Raw genomic sequence first — 24,203 nt, forward strand, 5'->3', positions numbered from 1 at the left:
TCCTGTCGTCGACCCTCAGAGGAAGCCTCTCACTCTCGAATGCAATAGACGAGATGATCAGTAGTGAGACGAGCTGGGGCGTAATGGCCTCATTCTGTGAAACTGTCATGTCACTGAAGGAGGCCGCGGAGCGAGAACGAGAGCTGGACGCTGACGCCCACCCGCTCCGCAGAAGAAGACAGGGGAGGAGAAGGAGACAGTATGATCACCTTCTCCCGCCCTAGGCATTGGGAGTAAACTTGTGCCGATCAACGCCAGGACGTCTCAGTCGCATCCAATATCCGGGATCCTGAGACGTCTTATACTTGACGCGTACGGTACCGCTGGGTTTTTTAAAGGGTATGCTGAAGGCGGTTAAAAAAACCGCGAGTGAGTCCCACATACCCGCCCTTGTGCGGCATGCCTAATAGCATTTTTACCAGCGGAAAAAAAAAAAGGCATCAGCTAGCTTAGCAATAATAATAATTATGTAGGTACCTACGGACTGTTATAGTCAGTCTAGACTAGAGCCTCAATAGCTCAACCGGTATAGGAGTGGACTGAAAACCGAAAGGTCGACGGTTCAAATCCCGCCCGTTGCACTATTGTCGTACCTACTCCTAGCACAAGCCTGACGCTTAATTGGAGAGGAAAGGGGAAAAAAAAAAAAGACTAGCTGACACGACATTGAAAATAATTTATTACGGTGATCTTCGACTCTACAGTTAGGCTGCGTAATCCATAGAGCCTAGTATAGAACCACACGCACTCGGCCAACACGAGATAAGTTATCTGACTTCTCCTTCCAATAGCATTTTTACCAGCAGAAAAAAAAAAAGCTATGAACAAATGGTAATCTCTATATCTCTATACATTATAAAAAGCGCGGTAGCTAAGAAGCATTTCCAATCTTCTTTAGAAAAATAATTAAATTAATTCAGTAACAAACTTCTACTTACATAATTAATTATTAGGCTATTATTTATTTATATTGTTATTTATAATTTGCGTGCTTTTTTAAACTCTGGTTATGCTGTGCAACCATTTAGGATTACAATAAGGACGAAACTTTGTATAATGGAATTAGGTTATAATTATTATTGTAATCTGTTTTGGATGCCAATAAATAAATTAAATTAAATTAAGCCGTGATACCCTAGTGTCCCCTAGTGGATTTCGGCCTCTTATTCGGAGAGTCCGGGGATCTATCCCGACCATGCACCTCTTTAACTTTTCGGAGTTCTAATTAATATCTTCTTTTCGGCTTTGTAGAGCGAAGTTGTCTCTATCACTCATACTTATATGACGTTTTGTCGGTCTCAACGGCAGAGACATGCTCTACAAATCTGCTATCTCCTTCTAAAGGTCGATGTACATTACTTTCGGCCGCGTACTGTAGCTCTTAGTACATCATCCTTATCACTTAATCCAGTTAAATTACACATCATAATTCCTTAGGTCCGCATAAACTGTTTATCACTCTGTCGCTTCCTACAATAATTCTTGTGAACAGAGTTGTTGGCTCGCGATATACCTATCAAACTTGTTAATCTTGCCGTTCGCTCCATACAGAATAAACAGTGGCCAGAGACTTGTTCTACGCACGTAATGCTTTTGCGGGTTCTGTACCATAACACTTTTATGTGCAACTCTGCAAGTCAATTACGGAGAGCGCCATCTATGATGTGTTTTAGTAAACTAGCTACTTTCGTGAACTCATTTTTTTTTGTGATGTAACCACAAATTCATGGTTTTTGGATTCTTTCCTTGCCTTGTGCTGTAAGACATTACTACCTTCCAAACATGATTTTAGGTCTATTTTGTAATTTGTAATACTAGGTACAATATGGCATTCCGAACCAGTGGTAGATGCATCCGACTATTCGTAAGTGCTTGTAAAAGTTTATACGAATAAAAAGATTTTTATTTTATTTATTTATTTATTAGTTATGTATTATGTAGTAGGTACTAGATACACTTAAATTATACAAACGAAAGGGATTACAAAGCAGTTCCTTTCTAAAACGCAACTTTATTCTACTGTAGGCTTAGTATAAGATTTTACATCACACCAACGTTAATAGAATTCGAGCGTCGAAACACTTCAGCGTTAAAGTAAAATGGACCTTACACCTTTGGTTCAAAACTTAAGATTGTCTTTACACCTATATCCAGCGCTCTAAATGGAAGCGCTGTGAAATTAAAATTGGTGATACCGAATTATTTACTTTGAATCCAGATCTTTTTCTCTCTTCATCTTGTAGGTCAAATTTACTCTGACGTTATTGTGTTTCGACTTCCGAATTCTAACAATTTTAGTGAGATGTAAAATCTCCACCGAGGAGTAAATAGTCTCTGAAAATCTCATACCAAGCAATCAGCTTTAGATACCTACTTGGTAGCGCCGCAAGCACTTGTTCAATAATAAATAATAAATAATTTGTTCCTTTACGTAAACTCTAATCCTTTTAGGAATGGTAACCTGATAGTTACTAATTAATGCAATACTTGGTACAAGTTCCCAATTTAGAATACACAAAATTTAACGACAGCATTTATTATTTTCATGTTTACAGCAGTTTAGTGGTACCTACCAGGCTAATAAATTGTTTACCGGGTAGGGTTACCAGATGTAAAATTGAAAAGCCTTGCCAAAAGTCGGCAGCCCAAGTTCAACGTACCTCAAATAATTTGTCTATTTTCGCGACTTTTGCATCATATTTTCGCGACTTTTGCACCAACAAAGCCAGTTCACTCTGGTTCTGCTTACTGGGCTACTGGACTGAAAAATATTTGGACATTTGACTAAAAAGTATTTTTTCTGGCTGTTTCCGTGACCATGGGCGACATGAATAATTAAAAGGGTTTTAGTTTGATAAGATAATATTATTATGTCCATGAAAGATTTTGCTTTGTTGATTTTAAAAAGTGTTCTTCCTTTAAATAAATATTGTGGCTAATACAGTTGTAGGTTACTCAATTTCTAAACTCCTTTATTCGGTATTAGACAGATTCTAAACTAAACTAAAATGGCATGCCTAAATGTATTGCTATACCTTTCGTAATGCTCCACGCAAAAAGGATAGCATTAGATTTAGTTTAGTTATTTAGCATTAATTATTTTAACATTTAATTTAGATTTAAGTTTATTTAATATAATTGTCTGTTCTTATTATACCTTCCATTAGATAGTCTTGTCAATTTATTAAATCAGTACCAATATATCTGGATAAATTGTGACGCCTGGTAACCCTAACCGGGACACCGTTAAGTTTTATGTTATTGTCACTGTGTTATCGTTGAATTATGTGTGCCTTTGAACGACCTAATTAATATCCAGACTGTAGGCAGAATAGTTTTGCGGCGCGTTCATAAATCTATGCCGGAGCGGTCATTTATTTAGCCCGCCGGCTTGACCTGATGCTGACCATCAAGCTACACGCATATCTCGCTCGACTGATACAAAAAGTTCTGACATTTCATGCGAGAAAACATTTAAAATATGTTCAACACACTCTTAAAATGACGAAATATAACATACGCAACCAAAGTAAACCAAATAGTTAAATACAGTACCTACGCGGCAGAAAGTAATGTACATCGACATTTAGAAGGAGATAGCAGATTTCTAGAGCGTTGTCCCTGTCATTGAGACCGACAAAATGTCATATAGATATGAGTGAAAGAGACAACGCTCTACAAAGACGAAATGTCATTCTAAAGGCCGATGTATGTATGGCATAACCCATTTCTATTTTATTTGCGGGAAAATTTTAGTAAGTATAAATTGGAAACCAGCCTAGATAAACTAATGATTCTACGCTTTCATACTAAGGTGACATGCGAAAATCTCGATAGCTGAGCTAATTTTTAAGTAACAATTTTTATTAACTAGCTGATGCCTGCGACTTTATCCGTGTAGATTTAGTTTTTTAAAAATCCCGTGGGAAGTTTTTGATTTTCCGGGATAAAAAGTAGCCTATGTCTTCTATACCCTGCAAAAAATCACGTCAAAAATCAAAGTCAAAATCATTGCGACGTAATTGAAGAACAAACTAATAAACCAACAAACAAACACACTTTTGCATTTATAATAATGGTAGCGATTTATTATGTTGAAGCTTGAGCTGTTGGTTTTATAGTGGTTTTATATATATATTTATATTTGACAACTAGCTGCCCCGGCGAACTTCGTACCGCCTAACAGTCGATTCATTTTCAGGCAATTTTTTTAATTTTTCTCTCTGCATGAACCATCCTTGTACTTCAAGGAATATTATAAAAAAAGAATTAGCGAAATCGGTTCAGCTGTTCTCGAGATTTGCGATCAGCAACACATTCAGCGATTCATTTTTATATATAGAGATGAGCCTATAGTATCACAATTCACTTGCGAAAAAGTCTTTAGTAAGTAATGTTAGTAAGTCTTGATGCTAGCAGTAACGAGAAACTAGAACAACTCAACAATACATAGTACTATAGATATTTCTTGGACCCATTGGTCCCATACTTAAGCACAGAACGATGCAAATATCTTCTCCCATTTGCGGGCAAGTTTCGCTTCGCTTTTTGGATGCAAACATTTATTTTGCTAGCATTGGACGACGGACGTGGCATTCCGCTCATCTCGCATCCATCAATCGTGTATTCTGAATCGTTCCCGGTTCGTTAAGGTTCTGCTCGATACTTGCCGATATGAAATCAGTTTATTTATTGTTCCATACCACGTTTGTACTGCAGGGTTAGACTTTGGAATGATCTTTTATGCCTCATCTCTTTTACTACTCTGGGTAGACGAGTAATAAAATTGTTTGATGGTTTAATGCTTTCTTGGCCATCTATCATAGAATTAGAAAACCGAACTGAGTTATAAAATACATAGGTAGGCCCTACTTACAAGTCAAACCGCCGCACTCAGAGTCGCTAATCGTTAATTAAGATTGAGTTAAAACGAGATAGATTTATGTGAGAGATATAGTTTTGTCTCGTTTAACTCAATCTTAAGTAATGATTAAGCGACTCTGAGTAGGTACGGCTGAAAGTCTGTAATTCAGTTTGTCATTTATGTTAGGTACAAACGGTACAAACATTGATCTCCATCTTTTATTTACATTATGATCACTGTTCATGATCAACTGTGTCATATTATGTGATTAAACTACGAAGCGATAACGCATATTTTAATCATAACATTTCCAAGCAACAAATAAAACCCTTTGAAAACTAAGTAGTTATTTGAAAAGGTGGTTAAACTGGTTGGATTAAGATCAACACTAACAAGTGTAATAATCTCTGATAAGTTAATGCAACATATTTAAACTGCGTACTACGTACCTATTTAAATACACTTTTTTTTATATCTTAACATTCCCGAAACAACAAATGCAAGTGCAAATGGAAGAACCCTAAAAAAATGATAAAAATCAGGGAGCTCATTGAAAAAAATGTAGTTTAATGCGTCACTATTTCAAAGATAAGTTGGCTAAGGCTCCAAAGATTTTAAAATTAGTCACTACCTGTGGTCACTACTACATGGCCGGATCTTGCCCGTTTGATTTGTCAACTTCAAGGTCTTCGGATAAATTGGTTAGGGTTTAATAAATACCTAAAGATGCAATAAAATCTTACTTTAAAAACAAGTTTGTTAATGTGTATTTTTCCATTGTTTCCAGGAATTGAAAGAGAGCTTCAACTATGGTCTGTTCTGCCCGCCGGTCAACGGCAAGGCCGGCAAGTTCCTTGATGAAGAGCGCCGCCTCGGTGACTACCCCTTCAACGGACCCGTCGGATACCTCGAGGTGAGAACTTGAATCTTCTTGTAAAACTACCATTCTATTATCCTCAGGAGTTGAAAGAGAACTTCCACTATGACCTGACCTGCCTGCCGGTCAACGACAAGGCCGTCAAGTGCCTCGGAAATTACTTCTTCAACGGACCCGTCATATAACTCGAGTTGAGAAGAAATCAAACCTTGTAAAACATCATTCATCAACATCATTCATTTATTTACTTCTAGACCAGTCATAACTAGCATGATATAAGTCCCGCAAATGGCTATTGCGCTGGAACCATGTCTCATTAACATCGAAATGATGTCATTTTGACGTCAGTCGTCATGACACCCGAATTCGATCCGATCGGACGACAGCTGAAATAAAAGCTCGAAACTTCAGTCTAGTGCTGAGGTCACTAAAATGGCGGCCACGCGCAGTATCAATTTGCGGGACTTATACCTCCACCAAAATAAGTTACGGGGTACAGGCATATTATTATATTATACTATAAAATAATAGATAATAAAGAAAGAATAAGTAGAGTATTGCAAATAATAAATACAATATTATTTGCAATACTCTACTACTTTTGCCATAATTATTTTAATACTAATATCGTGAACTAGTTTTGTTAACTTATCGTCTCATACTATGTATGCAAATTATCATCACGTTCCGAGTTCTGCTACAATGTAAGACATTGGTATGTAAACTAGAGTCCGCATAATTATTACAACTAACAAGTGCAAATTATGCCAGAAACGTACTTTTAACACACAACGCGTGTAGTGTCAAATTGGACTGTATCACGCCGCGTTGTTTCATTGTTTCATGTATTTCAATTGTAGTATGGTTCTAGTTTCTGGTCTATTTTTTAAAGTTTTGAATTGAGTATGTTGCATAGGCTCTACTGGCCGCTGCAGGAAGTTCAAAAAAATAATTCGATATAATAATAAATAATAAATATGGTAGTGGCAACTACTTGATTTTAGTGATTACTTGATTTGAACTGGGCTCCTGTGACCGTAACGTGAGTCCACGTCCGGGTGATGTGAGAAATCGGGGACCTCGTCTTCGCCGGCGAAAATGCTGTGCAAAAGTTGTAGATGTGGAAGTTGGTGTGGAGTTGTAGAAGGATGGGTACCACTTATGGACAATGTTAGAGATATATCTCATTATCTAATAATTTCGACAGCTTCACAGTACACGATTTTAGTGCGAGACAATAAATCCGTCTAGTTTTAACTATCTTAAGTCTGAGCAAAATCAAAGTACCTACGCTCTGTAGATCTCAGCCTAAGAGACTCATATTCAGAAGAGTCTAGGATCCCATCACAATCTACATTAATTTCAAGAAAACCTCCACCAATTTGTGGTCACGAGCAACGCAGAGAGCGGGTTTTATCAGCTTGTGTAGCGTGTCATAGATACGCTTCCGCCCATAGTTGTAGTTGTACATAGTAAAAAGTGGTTAACACTTTTTACTATGTACAACTACTATTTAACTCGTTGAACTACTAACCAGTTACGTATTAGGGTTACTGGTTAGCCAGTTAGTCAATCATCTCAGACGTTGACATTTCTCAGATGCTTGTGATCGCAATCGACTCTCACGGCCTCACCAAAAAACTAGTTATAATTGCTCCATCATCCATGTACCGGCATAGATGGCCGCTCTTAACGTACTCGGAAAAATGTTTCTTTTAAATCAATAACTGGTTTTACCGGCGAAATGATACCGTCAAGAGATTTGGCGTTTTCCGGCACCGTAAAGCGTTGTATCTTTGTATAAACATGGATAGGGCTATGGCCATTTAATAGGTTTTGAAAAGAACACTGTGTAGTTTTTTTTAAGTATTATAGTTGTATCAAATTCCCATATGTTGTGTTCGAGGCTAGCACAATTGAGTCTAGATATAAAACATCAACGTATGCCAAAACTCCATCACATTAATATCCCAATCTACCCTTAAGTATATGTTAATGGAATGACACTCTGCAACGCCAGATACCTACTATTCCTTCCACTTTTTCTTCTTTGGGGCTCTGCAGGTCCTTGAATTTCCTCTATCACTTCGACCGTCTCCAATTTTAGAGTACCATGCCAACCAACCGTGATTGCAAAGCAACACTTTCCTGGCTTGAATTAGAGTAGCTTCCTCAGGGTGTACGATGTGTTTCCCTAGGAGAACGTTTATGCATTAGAGCGGAACAGTGGCAGATTACATAATCATCGTAGTCTCGTTAAACTCTTGACATAGTCTGCAGATTACTCCTTCCTCACTCCTTCTATTATTCATCATTTCTGAGGCTTGAGATCAATTAATATACCTCAATAATGGCCTTAGCACTATCAGTATTGAGCACAAACAGCTAGATACACACAAAATAATCTCCAAATAGTTAGCGAAGCTGATCGCTCTAAGCAAATAAAAAGTCATTGTCATTATAAAAAATGTTGATATTATGCTACTTCATAATCCGCGTGGGTGCCCATAAGCCTACAACCTTCCCTATTTAGACAAACAATTACCAACAAAGTCGTACTCCCACTGAGGTCGTAACTCAGGCCCATAAAATTTCATATACCCATAGATCACAGTCGTCTAGTCAGCGAATAATACGCGTAAATACCAAGGAATTTATTGCTCACCGAACGTATAGCTTTGCCGGGAAAACAGTAGGTAATTTCATTTCATTGTCATATTTTGTCTAATAAGTTTCTTGCTTTATGGCTTTCCATTAGAACATAATAGGGGTACGCGGCCAAAAGTGATGAACATCGATATTTAGAAGGAGACAGCCAATTTGTAGAGCACTGTCTCGGTCGTTGAAACCGACAAAGCGTCATATGGGTATGAGTGACAAAGACAACGCTCTACAAAAATGAAATGTCATTCTAAAAGCCGATGTTCATCACTTTCGGCCGCGTACATGGTCATGGTTCATGGTCTTTACTCTAAACCAGATTTAGATCAGTCCTACAAGTCCTGTCCTCTTGTCCAATACTATTATAACAATACAACTTGCAAATGATTTAAATGCTATAAGTTTAAGAAATGGTGACTTGTAATTTCTATCAGTAAGCGTTCACTGCTTGACATATTATGTCTCAAGGCGCCGCAGAACACGCTCTTGCGCGTCTTGTGTCCAGCAGCCCTCAGCCAGACGCTTGAGGTCATCCGTCTATCTGGTGGGAGAGTCTCCCAACCCTGAGCTTTCCGGTGCAACCTTGCACCGGAAAGCTCAGGGTTGGGTTAGGTCTTGGTTCTATGAAATATATTTCACTTCAGCATTTGACCTATTGTGCTCTAGTTCTCCCCATTCCTGATTTGAACACGTTGTTTGATCATGGTGACTATTATCCATACTTTTAGCGTTTAAACTACCGTGAGTGATTTCCATTATAAATACTCAAGGGAGTCCGTCCGCGCACGCGCCGCGGTTTTGACTGTCAAAACCGCGGCGCGTGCGCGGACGGACTCCCTTGAAAAAGGACCCCGGATGGGTTCGAAACTAGTCGGGCTAACGTCGACTACACACGTGAGTAAGCCGGGACAGATAGTATTTATAATTATCCGTACTAATTATAAATGCGAAAGTGTGTCTGTCTGTCTTGTCTGCTAGCTTTTCACGGCCCAACAGTTTAACCGATTTTGATGAAATTTGTTGCAGAGTTAGCTTACGTCCCGGGAAAGGACATAGACTACTTTTTATCCCGGAAAATCAAAGAGTTCCCACGGGATTTTAAAAACCTCAATCCACGCGGGCGAAGTCGCGGGCATCCTCTAGTAGCAAAAAAATGTTTTCTCCAGGGCTAAATTGTGAAATAGCAAAAGGTAACTGACTGACTGATCTATCAACGCACAGTTCAAACTACTGTACGGATCGGATTGAAATTTGGCAAACAGGTAGCTATTATGTCGCAGACATCCGCTAAGAAAGAAACTCGGCCATCGGCGGTGTTCCCACTAGATTACAACATGGGGTTATTCAAGGGGCGGACCAACAAATTCCTAAAGGGCCGGCAACGCATCAGCGGTTTCTCTGGTGCTGCAAATGGGCGGCGGTAATCACTTAACATCAGGTGACCCGCCTGCTCGTTTGCTCGCTATCTCTATTAAAAAAAAATCCCTATTCCCTAAGGGTTACACCCTTTAGGGAATTTTGGAATTTATATAGTCCACGCGGAACGAAGTCGCGGGCATAAGCTAGTTAATCAATAAATAACATTTTCTAATTCCAGTTGAAGTACAAAAGGCGGGTGTACAAGATGCTGAAACTGGACGAGAAGACGATGAAGGCGCTGCACTCGAGGGCGAACCTGAGACGGTTCCTGGAGCACGTGACGCACGGACAGATAGACAAGATCACCAAGGCCTGCGCTAAGGGGCTCGATCCTAACTTCCATTGTAATGACACAGGCGGTAAGTTAAGAATGTAAAAGTAAAGTAAAGTAAAATATTCTTTGTTGTACACCAAAACTATAGAAATATTATAACAAATTGAAAGGTAGCATCGTCCAGCCGGATTTGAAAAAGTTGAAAAGGATGTCGACTGCGCTTATTTCGAATTTCGGGTTGGTTTCTATTCTACATACTAATCTACGGATCTCCTCTAGAGTGAGAAGGGTTTAGCCTAATGCGGATAAGCAGACTTCACACACCTTTCGAGAACATTTTGTTGGCATGCAAGTTTCCTCACGATGTTTTCCTTCACCGTTAAATTAAGCGTTTAATTCCTTCAAACGCAAAACATTCTTACTCCGAAAAGTTATTAACCACTAGGCTACCATTACCAATGCCTCTCTATGCTAAATAAACATACCTATAGTACGCGACAGGTCGAGATGGCAATCGGAGTATGAGGCGGGTGGACGCCCCGCACACCCGCACGTCACTCGTGCTATCCCGCACCGGGTTAGCGCGGGGGTTGTGCGAGTCTGCCATCTCCCGAAAGCCATCTCGACCTGTCGTGTACCTACAATAATCCCATAGTCCGTAGTGTACGGTGTACCGTACACCTGCGATTCAAAATGGCAGTCACGATTTGCAAATCTTGCCCCAATAACCGCCTTCGACTTAACTTCTAACTTACATCGAGAATCAAATGACTTGTTATACATACAGAAGCCATTATTACCATTCCGTACCGATGTTTTATCTCCCATTGTTTCACCTTTACTTTGCACTAACTAGTTACGTGTTATGTGAAGATTATCCAATGTAATTTCAACTCTAGTTACTATATTTATGGTATAGTTTAGGTTGTGCGTGTCTCAAAAATTAACTTATTGAATACTATTGTATCAGTTTCCATTGTAATAGCATGGCGTATCAATCTAGCGTGGATAATTCGTAATAAATACTCTGACCCTGAAAGTAACTGAAACTAATTGGCTATTCATACGAATTCTCGTATTCACGTATTGTACTTTTCTTTATCAATTAATTAATTAAAATTTTGAATATTTATTTAATAGTCAAGCCATGACATAATCATGTTTTTGTACCTACTAAATTATTAAATACCTAGAATCTAGATAGTTACAGAAGGGTGACATAATATGTAATTTAAATGAATTTTAGGTCGACATCTTAGGGCCGATGCCTACCTTTACACGAAGTGAAGTGGAGCCGAGTTGTTTTGATAGCAACTGAAACTCGGCTTTATTCACTTTGTCCTAGGTTGAAATTGGAATAATGAAAACAAATTCTAGAGAATAAAGGGCATACCTACGTCGCTGCTAGACCAAAGTAAATTAAGATGTTCAGAAGTTTGAGTAATATTATGATCTCAAGGTGTGTGAAGTCTGCTAATCCGCAAGGTCATTATGGTGGATTATGGCTTAAACCCTTTTCATTCTGAGAGGAGATCCGTGCTCACTAGTGAGCCGGAATGGGTTGATGATGATGAATCAAATAAGGCGTAATACATGCTCCACGGCTCCACTCTACTCTGTCGATGTGTGTTGTGCTTTAGATTTTATATTTCCTATTCGTATCCTATTTCATTACGAACAAAATTATATTAGCGTACCACGTCAGTTTTATGAAATATAGTGTGGTCATTAAATTTTCTAATTTGCTACCCTAATTAATAGTTACCTTGACACCATTTTTGCAGGACATTGTGCGATACAATAATTTGAATTGGAAATGAAAATAATATGAAATGTTTATTTTAGTCATTGCTAATTCGTTTTATGACATAAAACAATCAAGTTGAAAATAAAGAATATGCTTAGTGCTTATAACTTATTTGGAACAAAAAAAAAACATGATTTAAGTACCTATAAACCTGGAGAATTAGTTATAGTTATATTTATTCAGTGCAGAGTCTTCGTTGGAAGTAAGCACTAATCAGTAAGATAACGAAAAATGAATAGGTACCTACAATAATCATAAATTATGATTATTTTAGGTACCTAATCATATATTTTTTAATTAAAATTAAGGAATATTTGGTTCATAAAGAAAAAACCAAAAACCTCTTTCGTATTTTCTCCAAGCTAAGAGTACCATATGTGTGGGCTACTATATTGGGCTGTGTAGCACAACAAAAAACCACAAATCAAATAAAACAACAACATTCCTAGGGTAGGCAGTGCGTTTATGTATGCAGGTATGATGACGTGCACGCCAATGTGTAGGTCTATCTACTTACAACTCAAATACAATAGCACTTTATACTCGTCAGATCATAAGATATCATTATTTTCGAATTGCAGAAACACCTCTAACAGTGGCAGCCGGCCTAAAGTCTCCCGCAAAAGTATTAATAGGCCTTGTAAATGGTGGAGCCCTTCTAGACTATCGGACTAAAGACGGCAGCACGGCAATACACCGAGCAGTTGAAAAGAACTCCTTAGAAGCAGTCAAAACATTATTAGAACTGGGTGCATCACCCAACTACAAAGATGGCAAAGGATTAACGCCCTTATATTTATCAGTTACAAATAAAACAGACCCACTATTGTGTGAAACGTTACTTCATGATCATGCGACGATTGGGGCTACTGATCTGCAAGGGTGGCAGGAAGTGCATCAGGTAGTTATATCTATTCTTTTTATCTAATTTAGGAAATAATGAAATAATATCATCTTGTTCTTCGTCTTTACATGATACTGGCATTTGTCAGAGAGTTGCCATCCATTGCCATGGTTATCAAATCATCATGGTAAGCAATGATTGCGTTTATATGCACCAAACATTTCCCCTTTCCACTAAAGTAAGCTTAGTATTGTAAATGAGTACGATACAGGTAATAAGATCAAGGAGTGAGCTACATAACCCATGCGCGTTAATTGTACAAACTTTTTGTTTTCTGTCCAACCTCATACTACGAGTTATTAAAACTAATTCGGCTATTATACAACTTCCAGGCGTGTCGAAACGGCCTAGTCCAGCATCTCGACCACCTCCTGTTTTACGGGGCAGACATGAACGGAAGGAACGCTTCAGGCAACACCCCGCTACATGTATGCGCTGTCAACGCGCAGGACTCTTGCGCGAGACAACTGCTCTTCAGGGGCTGCGATAAGGAGTCATTAAACTTCGCTAATCAGACGCCTTACCAGGTTTGTAGACTTTTACCAAGTTTATCGACTCTTTACCAGGTCCTTAAGTCTCTTTACCAGTTTTATAGAGATTAGAGACCTCTTATCAGGTTTTTAGAGTTTCTTTACGAAGTTTCTTGCTGAAGTTATAGCATCATATTGTGTTTATCTTTGCCTTAGGTTGAAATCTATAGAGCGCACTTTGACTTCGTTTGGACTTAAGTTTCAGTTAAGATGAGACAGATTTATGCCAGCGGTATAATGCTGTCTCGTTTTAACAGTGTCTTAATTCTGAGCTAAGTCAAAGTGCGCTCTCTAGATCTCAGCCTTAGTGTCAAACTATTGTAGGAATTCAATTAGAAATGAGTAGTATGTATTTCATTCCAAATTGTTGTCTAATATTTGCGCTCGCAATATGTATAATAGCAGGACTAATTGGTAGACGTGGCAACTTCTACTCTGTTTCTTCTGCCGTTTCTATTTTTATCGTATTACGATGTGGCATCAGCTGAAGAACTTTTTGTGCTACAATTGATACAATAATTTTCACTGTGTATAATAACATTCACCTGAATACTTTAACGTTAAAGTTAAAAGGGACATTACATTATTTCTATTTGGCATGTTATTCAGTTACTATTAATATTAACTTTACTTTTTTTTACTTGCAGGTTGCAGTAATAGCCGGAAATTTAGAATTGGCGGAGGTGATAAAGAATTACAAATCGGAGGAAGTTGGTGAGTTCCACCTGTTTATATTTAGCATGCGGCTGCCGCTTAATATAATATTATTATATGCATAACTAATAGCCTATTTCTGTTTATGATCTGCGCCAAATGAAATTTTCTAAATTGTTTAATCCAACTGTATACATCATAAATAAACCATATTATGAAAAATGTCTATTAACCATGTCTTTAAAACCAACTAGTCACTTCATTATTTTATAGCTATAGGTACTCGCTTTATTGAATTGGTTATCCTAAAATACTTATTGCCGATAAAGGTCCACAATTTTCATAGGTAGGTACTCATTTGGCGCAGATGTTTATTTCAATCACCAGTTTAAAACTTTATAGCGTTTACGGAAATGCTTTTTATAACATAATATAGAGTTTAATTGATTTTTTACATTAATTTTATAGCATAGCATTATAATGTTTAACTATTGCATGCGACCATTCATATTAACTATATCGAACTCTTAAAGTTAAGATTCTATTCCATTGCTTATTATCATAATGGTGATGGTTGTAAATTGAATAATATAACATATCTCAAGTAATATTAAGTAACACTATAAACATATAAGTATTAGGTAGGTATATAACTATTGGGTTTCGATAACATTATTTCATAACACACAATATGTTCCACAATTCAAAATAATATGTATACAGGTGTATTTAACTATTATTAAATTTAAACTTATATTTAGTTATATTTTTAATAGTATTGAGTTATATGTATTTTAATATTTGTGTTTATGGCACGTTTATATTGTGTTCGGTTAATTTTATATAATTTTAAAGATTACGAAATAATAATATGTTAGGGTATATAAAGGTCTTGTTTTTTAGTGTCCAATATAATATAATTGTGTAGTGATATCTTTCGGGTGTTGGTGTCGATTTTCATGCACATCATAATATGCTGAACTTTACACCATCCTGTGTGGTGTTTCAAATATATAATAGACACAATTTTTCCATATAAAAATAATGCCGGCGACCGGAGATAGACTTGTCAAAAAACCGAACGCTTGAGTTGAAGCTAAAGCCGAAGTGTGAAATGAGAGGTGATAAAAACAAATCATTGTGAAACCACTTTGCTACTGGGCGTGCGACTCAATAGTGTACGTTCCTATATACATAATACAATTGTTTTTTGGCTACGTCACTTGTCGGCGTTGTCGCCACGTATTGTCACTTATGACATCGTTCGGATTTTGGGAACCGCGACCCGCTGTTTGGTATGAAAAAGTCGCAGAGCTTGCGTTGCATAGCACTTCATATAATTTCATAGTAAACATATAAAATATAAGGTCATGAGAATTGGTTGGCGCCTGGCGGACTTTGTCGTTAATTATTGCCAATGATGTCAAGCGATAAAACCGAAAAGTAAGCGATACAGGCAGAAAAATAGTTTTATAGAAACGTACACTGTCTCAAATCCCGCGCACGGTGATTGAAAATGATTCTATATTATATTGTTTTGTTTTTGTTGCTTATCACTAAACACTGAACCATCGGTTAAAGCTGTGCCCTTGAACCAAGAATTTTGTTTGTTCACCACAAAAATAATTGAATTATCATTCTTTTATTTCTTTCTTTTCCCGCACGGTTTGTTTCACTATTAGTTTGTTCGGTTGGTAACGAAACGATTGCAGTGCCGTTCCGCGGGCCGCCGCGATACAACCCGAAGAGACGATCCGCCGCGTGGGGAGGCTGGTGGAACGCTGGAGATCGATCTTCCTTGGCCTCCTCTACGAGAATCCCAGCGGAACTGGACGCCATATTGCGAAGGCCGCAAGGGTCAACCAACTCCCCCTGCAGCTTGGAAAGACCATTTTCCTCCGCCTCTTCAAGTATCAGCGATGCGTCCCATCCGAGCCATGAAGACGACGCGAGCATACTAACAGGTAAAACTGTCGAGGTAACCAGACTTTGCCCACTGAGTCTCAGAACAATGAATATAGAAGCCTATTATATTTTGTGTGATAGAAGTCATAAAACGTAAGTTTGGTTTTATTCTTAATGCTGTATTACGCATCAGATCAACCAATGAATACAAAAACGTAATTCTTGCTAGCCGTATTGTAATTAAATCAATCCATCTGTAATCTGTTGATAAATTACTTAGCAACGTTGCTTAGCAACTTATCGACATATTACATATAGATTGATTAATTATTAATTTGAAACGTTGTATGTACCATCGAAGGGAAAGAAACGGTGGATATCAAAGTTTAAGGGATTTAAGGTTTGACATTCACCGTCATGGCGGTGAGTACGCTGGGTATGAACATTAACTGACAATTAGTTAAGACTCCGTCTGCTATATTCATAGTTCTGAGCACTGAGCACAATACACGTGTCCGTGTGACCAACAACCATCACCATGCACCGACATCACAAGTCACACCATCGTTGCATGTTCTGTGTAAATGTAATTAATTCTAGATGTTTCCACGGTCCGCTTGTTCGCTTCATACCTTTGCGGAACATTTTTTCTATATCCCACTTCTGATTTTGTCAATAGGGATATTTTGTACTCCTTGTGTGACCCATCTATTAATATGACCCTTTATCGATAACAATTATGTTTGAAATGTATGCTTTTGATTTTTTTAAGATTAAATAAATTTTATATTTTTCTAGGAGTTTTTAATAATATTCTTTGCTATTCTACAATATAACTAGAGTGTGATGGATATGTTATCGGCTAAATAATTGATCCTATGATGCAAATATTTTGGTTTGAAAGTGCTAAATTATGCAAAGAACTATCATTATTTCGGCACGACTCGTTAGGAACGACTTTGTAATAAATTAAAATAAAATAAATAGGCCGAATGAATTCTGACACAATTGTTCCAACGATTTTTAGGTTCTATAATCTCTAATATTTGATTCACATTGAACTGTGGCAATTGATGCAACGGCCATACTGACGCGTGCGGGCTGGCGATGTGCACAGATAAGAGCGCGGGCGACACCAGCGACATCATCTCGGACTCGTCGGGCGTGGGCACCAGCAACTCCGACACCACCACGTGCTCGTTGCAGGCCGCTGCGACCGTGGTGTGCCTTACGCCCTACGAACCGCCCGCCGCCGCGCAGGCGCACGGACACCTGCGGCTCAACCAAGGGGATATCATCGAAGGTATATAGGCCTACGTCTGAGTTCTGAGACGCCTCCTGAGCTTTGGCAAGGGTGACGCTGCACATAAAGGTGTATAATTACACTTTTCCAAAAGCGGGCGCGACGAATAGCGAGCTACCCAGTCTACACAGTCTCAATTCGCGGCCGTGCAGTGGCAAATTTTTGCGCGAGATGTCGATGACATGAACGGCAGGTAGCACGACGCGTTGCGAATCGCGATGGTAAGTGCAGTGTTAAAGGTAAGTCGCCGTCATTCCTCCCGCTATACGCAGCAGCCTCAAAAACCATTTAATTAAACGGTAAGTTACGGCAATATAATATGACAACTGATTTTAAATCGTAAATGGAATGGATAGAGAATTATACTAATGGATTTTCAACACAACATAAATGACTGCATAAAACCATGATTTATCCTAAAGGAGAGATAATAAATAAATAAGTAGAAATATAAAGATAACAATATTTTTAAATTGAAAAAGGAAATTAACATTTTGTTATCATTTAATTTAATGACTAACATTATGGAGTATGGACGAACATGTAATATCATTAAAAATCATAGTTAGGTCATTTAACTTTGAGACTAATACTTATAATAATAAATCAATTAACTTACCTTGTGGCGTTCAATGCACATAGTATATTTTAAAAATATTTTGTACTCTTTTCTTTCTAAATTGGCAAAACACAATCAGAATTTGGACTACAAGCCGGTTGCAAAATTGCAGTTTAGCATCGCAACTGCCAATTGACTTCACAGCTGTTGCAATAAGAGTGCACAGTTCTCATTTTATGCCCGTATTAGAACTAAGAGCAGCTATGACAACTGCATCCCAAATGCAATTTTGCCATCCAAATGCGTCTTTCTAGACCCTCAAACCACGCATTAACTGTTTCGTTTTTACACTTTTTTAATGCGTACTGTACCTACGCTAAACAATAACGTTGTGTTAACACTTGCGCAGTGACTGGCGCAACAGACGACGGGTACCTGGAGGGCTCGGTGCGAGGTGGTGCCAGCGGCCTGTTTCCCTCGCATTGCGTGCAAGAAGTGCGGCTGCGACAAAACGCACATTTGCACCAGGTGTGTATCCACCCTTATGTTGCAATTTTTGCTTACCGAATTTGTTCTCTGTACATTCCTCCCGTTTATCTCAATTCGTGTTTTGAATAATCTTAATATTTATTTACAAATCTTCTAGGTGCTATCATCAGGACCAATCCACCACTCGCGAGTCACCGGCAGACGAGAAATGGCCCTGAGCAAAACATACAGTGCTACAGCTCCTAGGATTAAGAAGTCGTAAGTTTCTAATTTTTTAACCATTCACGTCGATTTATATTTTTTGAAAGACCCGTGGAAACCTTTTAATGACAAAACAAAAATATAAGTTATAGGCAGTTTAGATTTTTTTTTAAAGTTCATCTTCAGGTAAAAATCTATTTTGATTTCAAATTGAAACTGGTGAGTAGTTGAAACGTAATGAAGTAAATAATACACAAATTATTATTAATAATTTTTCTAACTTATAAATCTATTGATTTCACTAGTTCCATGTTAAATCCGAAGGGCTTAATAAAGTGAGAATTGAGATTGACCACAATGGTTACGAAGCTATTACGAACGTTCCAAAAGAGGAGTAGGTGGCATTTGATAGGCAGTAGCCTTATCAATGCCTTCAAACTCTTTAATTTCAGTGTATATAGATTCAGACCAGCTAAACAGTTTGTTTAGATTTCGTTGCCATTGTATAGAACAATAATTCATTTAATGTAAACAAAGCATTTAGTTTACAAAATATAATCATATAATCTATTTTCTTTCTTTGAACCTTAGGTCAGTCGCGAACTAACTTGCGATTTAAAGGGCAGTTTTTAGCATTGCGAAACCAAAACTTTTTGCGGGTATATTTGGATTTTGACATCTTTTTCGCAAGACTCCAAGACTCGGTAAAACCGAACGACACCAGTTTCCATTGAAGAAATGAATATGTGCTTATCAAAGCAAATCTATAAACATGTGTTTTGTCATAGTGCTCTTGGTTTGAAGTCGTTGTGTACTTCGTCAGTTTGTCTATCAATATTTCCGAAATACGGAAGGTAAAGATATTTATATCGTATTTATGCTTATTTTTTAGTCATTCTGAGTGATAAGTCATCACTCTATCTTTGTATGTAATTGAAATAATATGTTACAATTTTCTATATTATATCTGGGCTAGGTACAAAAAAACTTTAAAATAAATTCCCATGTTGGGCGCCAATTTTAGCTTGATGTCCATTTTAATGCAATTTTAGTCGCATTCTCTTTCTAAATCTTCTCTTGCTAAACTTAAATCTTGGTAATCTCCGGAAAGCAGTAATACCTATTATTCGAAAAACTGTTTAAGTTTTAAAGCTTCATCTTATTTCTTTTTTTTATATCATAAATAATTATTTGACTTTGTAAAATTATTAGACGGGGCAAAAAAAATATCCCCTTTGTTCATAACTTAAATATCTTGCCAGTCTGTTTTTTAAACTGGAATTGAAAACTTACAGATATGGTAACATGGAAACTCGAACAGTGGTCCTCCATCGAGCGCGGCGAGGATTCGGCTTCGTCCTGCGCGGCGCCAAAGCTTCATCACCCCTTATGGAGTTACGGCCTTCGGAGCGATGTCCCGCGCTACAGTACCTTGACGATGTCGACGCGGGCGGCGTGGCGGACAGGGCAGGGCTGAAGAAAGGAGACTTTCTTGTTGCGGTGAGTTTGATTGACCACACCATTGAGGAACGTAAAATCTTTATTCGAGGCAACTTCTGCACAAAAATCAACTTCTTATCGTACCTACATTGTAAAGTGAAAAAGTTCAGAAGTGTAACACCTCAAGTAGGTAGGCCAACTTGAGTTGGGATTCCAGGCTGTCTGAATAGACATAAACCTCTATGGCGCATTTCTGAGGTAACAGGTGCCCGAACGCTTATTTTCAGTGCCACCTTGTTTTTGAATCAGTCTAGATTTTACCTGTAAATGTACCATTTGATCAATGTTTGCAGATCAACGGCGAGGACGTGTCAGCGGCGTCGCATGAGCACGTGGTGGAGCTCATCCGCAGTTCTGGCGCCCTGGTCTCCATGACCGTCGTCTCGTTGCATGGCCACAGTAAGATCATTTCCTTTTTGTACTTACCTATTCGTCTTATCAAACACTTCAACTAAATATGCACTTATTAGTACTGAAAAATAGCAAAAATATGTGCATGTAGTTGACAAATCAAAGCAGAAAAATTAGAAGCAAGATGATTTATGCTACACCATACACGGTTTGGGTCATACCCTGATTGGGCAACTGTCCGTGAGCTCTGTTTCAAGGCTAGTTTATACAAAACCGGACTACAATGTGACTGTTTCCTGTCTCAGGCCTGGGCCGAGTACCCGATCTCTGTGATCTTTGAAGTTTTATACCCCAAAAACATAAAATTCGAGCTTTGAATCACTTTAGAGGGAAATGGATCGTAACTGCCTTGTTTTAAAGCTCAAATTCGTCTATACAGCTACAACTAGCGCTCAAAGCGAAAAACATGTAACATTAAAATCAGTGGTATTGAATTTTTTACTTTAAAACGAGGTACGTTAGGTCCATTTTACTTTCGAATTCTATCAACCTTTGCAAGATGTGAAATCTCGTACTAAGCACACTGCAGCCCGATAACCCGGTCTGAGGCTCCCTCAAGGCAGAAACAAATTATTATCAGACGCGGCTGATTAGCGCTAAGCGGTGTACCTAACCTTGAGCGCTGGGACGTCCGATAAATATCACGCAACCCTCGTCCTAAGCGACTATGTACCTACACCTATCTGTCGCGGCTTGCAGATCCGTCCGATAGTTTGTTTTCGCCTTTACTCGTTTAACCGTACCTACGAAAGTGAGTAATGACCTTTCGACATCTGTTTGAATTAGCAACATAAACCAACTAAACATTCTACAGTGAGTATCGAGAACAACACATGTACGGTGCCGACGAGTAAATCACAAAACCAACTCTCGAGCTCCGGCCGACCCTATGCCGCGACCTTACCGAGAAAAGCCGCTGGCGGTATGTGCACAAAACAACTATTGAAAACTGCTCGATAATTTGACACTGCACAGTAATTGACACCTGGAACTCGAATACACTAAAATGACAGCTACAATATGACGATCGCAATCACTTCTGATTGGCCGACACTCCGTCGCTATTTGCAAAAATACCATACATTTAGCCAATCAGAGCACTTGAGATTGTAATAGTGATTGGTGTACCTACAGCTTTTTCGGGATCGACCTGCTCCTAAATTATTTATTATTGACAGCAGCTCAGTAGTTGCACTGGATAACTGAAGATTAATTGCTCAATAACTGACAATTCCACAACGCTTGATAACTGCACAATGACTAACAATTGCACAATGATTGAAATAGCACAATAACTGACAATTGCACAATAACTGAAAAATGCACAATAACTGACAATTGTACATCAAATCAAATTAACAATAGGATGAATCCCGCACAGGTCGGAGTCCTGCGCCCGCGCCGCCGCGCCGCGATCCGCGCACCACGCTCAGCGTGGGCCGCGCTAGAGCCAAATCTATGGTCGCCGGGCTAGGTATAACTAAAGTTTTACGCTATGTTCTAACTTTTAATACCCCGTAGAAGAACTACTTCGCTCTTAACGTTTTTATTCTCCTCGAAGATATCTTTATTTAATTAGATCAAAATGAATGTACAGGCTTTTATTTGTCCCCTATATCCTATCTATCCTATACCATTATCGGCTTGCGATGAAACTTTTAATCTTGTTACCTTTTCACCGAATCGATCTGATCTTAACAAATAACGAGCGAGACCAATAATTAATCTATGCAAATAACATATTAAAAGCACCCTAAAGAATGACTTGGCATATTTTTTCATAGAGAAAAATGAAAGTTTCCACGGGATTTTTAGAGAACGCAATAAAGATTGGTTTTGATGTTTGTAGAAAATGGCGGTGAGAAGGAGGAGAGCTGTGAACCTTTAAGCGTGGCTGGCAAGTCGTCCTCCGCCGAGTCCGTGCAACTACATGGCGGTAGCAATAGTGAGTAATTTTCTATTGGTAAAAAAGAAATCTTGTTTCGCAGCAGAAATATAGCAATCTCTTATGTCATATATAATAATTCTAATCTCTTATGTTTATAAATATAATATTCTTAAACCATACCGATAAAATTTGCGTGATGTAAGGCCGAATTTAAACCGCGCGTTACAGTGACATAAATATTCAATCTACGAACACTTCTTTCTTCTTCTCGTGCCTCTCCACTAGCGGAGATTGGCCGTCATATGATTTATTGTTTTTTGTTCAATTAAAAAGTTGTGCTACGTTGGCTATCCCGGGTTATTTTCGGATGTTCTTAAGATGCGATTTTCTTTTTCTACCGACTCTTATCTTTCCCTCAATTTCGCCCATCATAATGGTCTGAAGGAGACGATACCGGTCATTGTCTGAGAACATATTCCAAATCTTCAGAGATGACTTTTCTGCATTTGATGGTCAAAATTAGGTCTCTGTTTTTACCGTTGCGTTGTAGGACTTCGTATCGTTTCTTAGTTTTCGGACCCAACTTATTTGCAGCATTTTCGATATCACCACAATTCAAAGTTTTCTAATTTTTGTGAATATTGCTCTTATCTATCTAAACCATACAAAACTATCGACCATAGCAATGGAGGTTTCTCATACAAACACGTCTTTACTGATGAAAATACATGTTCTTCGTTACATTAATTTACACCAAGTATATGTGTTTGCAGGCGGGACGCCGATGTCCGGCACTCCAGTGGCGCCGCGGACAGCGTCCATACGCGCTCGGCCGGTGTCCGGCCGCATCACTGCCGCCGAGCTCGAGGAGCTGTTCCAGCGACAGGCCGACGTGGACAACACGTCAGTATGCTTCCTTGATCACTGTGACAAAGATTACGTCATGTCTCGAAGACACCCTGATACACACAACCTTTAATTATTGTTATTATAAACCGCTGCTGAAACCATTGCAGTAGTATTCCACATAAGTTTTTATTTAGATAATTTAATTAGCATAATTCCGTGTATAAGTTTTAGTTACTTGAAATAAACTTATATTTATTTATTTAAATTCTCGGCTAGCCTGGACTTAAAAACAAAGCCACAGGGCACGGCGAATAACCGAAATCTTATGGGAAATAATGCTATGCGATTATGGTTTGCTGATCTATTAGACACGATGAGGTTATTTTAGTTCGTGTGAATTGGACACCAAACAACCCGTAGGGATTTTCGGTATCCCAAATAAAAAGTTCTTACCCCAAGGAAAGAAAGAAAAGAAAGAACCAGAGTAAGAGCTAACCGCGTTGCAGTGAGTTGCGGTGCGTTTTAAAACTCGTAAATTTGTATTTAAATGTATCAAAATCCGGTGCGGAATTAATTCCACAGTGCACGCGCTTCCATATAGTCCTATAGTTCACAGATTTTGCGAAAAAAACGTACGTAAATTTATCGTGGTGCGCACTATCTCTAACTGAAATGGATCAACTAGTCGCGACTCGCGAAAGCCTTAAACGGGCACAACGGTCGAGGAATCGATTTTGGTATTCCAAAGCTTTGAAATTGCGACCTCACACTGGCCAACACAGTGTTGGGAAAACTTTCAAGTTAAGTACCTCCCGATTGCGAAATGACTGCAAAAACATTTTGCAGACTTATGAATGAATTGTTCACTACTTAGTTTGACTAGTTAGTTTAACTTCAACCCTGTATAAAGTTTTCATGCACTAATTTGTGCATGGAACAGGCATTGCATCTATGTTTGTTGTTTACAGTAGCAGTATTGGTGCCATGATGACAAGGTCCGCATTTCAAAGCGGCACGGGACCCTCCCCGCCCTGCTCGCCCGCGAGACCTCCCGGAAAAGTGTACGCTTCCGTGGCGGACATGAAAAGGAATAAGGGGAAAGTGAGTA

At 38.5% G+C, this 24,203-nt stretch overlaps 1 protein-coding gene across 8 annotated transcripts in view; it reads left to right on the forward strand.

Annotated features, from left to right (window-relative positions):
- The window catches only part of Prosap (prosap), a 253,358-nt gene that overhangs the window by 222,734 nt on the left and 6,421 nt on the right, over positions 1-24,203 (forward strand). For 5 of the 8 annotated variants that reach the window (XM_069499234.1, XM_069499233.1, XM_034969609.2 and 2 more), the window contains 16 exons: positions 5,652-5,777; positions 10,000-10,180; positions 12,484-12,803; positions 13,139-13,333; positions 13,984-14,050; positions 15,703-15,954; positions 17,013-17,198; positions 18,167-18,285; positions 18,404-18,504; positions 19,743-19,947; positions 20,241-20,346; positions 21,173-21,280; positions 21,740-21,832; positions 22,208-22,303; positions 23,020-23,149; positions 24,064-24,196. In XM_069499234.1, the coding sequence (XP_069355335.1) occupies positions 5,652-5,777; positions 10,000-10,180; positions 12,484-12,803; positions 13,139-13,333; positions 13,984-14,050; positions 15,703-15,954; positions 17,013-17,198; positions 18,167-18,285; positions 18,404-18,504; positions 19,743-19,947; positions 20,241-20,346; positions 21,173-21,280; positions 21,740-21,832; positions 22,208-22,303; positions 23,020-23,149; positions 24,064-24,196 (2,418 nt within the window). The remainder of the gene's footprint in view (positions 1-5,651; positions 5,778-9,999; positions 10,181-12,483; positions 12,804-13,138; positions 13,334-13,983; positions 14,051-15,702; positions 15,955-17,012; positions 17,199-18,166; positions 18,286-18,403; positions 18,505-19,742; positions 19,948-20,240; positions 20,347-21,172; positions 21,281-21,739; positions 21,833-22,207; positions 22,304-23,019; positions 23,150-24,063; positions 24,197-24,203) is intronic. The other 3 variants (XM_069499237.1, XM_069499238.1, XM_069499236.1) reach the window with 2 other exon arrangements.

The sequence above is a fragment of the Maniola hyperantus genome, chromosome 6, assembly GCF_902806685.2.
Source record: "Maniola hyperantus chromosome 6, iAphHyp1.2, whole genome shotgun sequence".
NCBI classification, from domain to species: domain Eukaryota; kingdom Metazoa; phylum Arthropoda; class Insecta; order Lepidoptera; family Nymphalidae; genus Maniola; species Maniola hyperantus.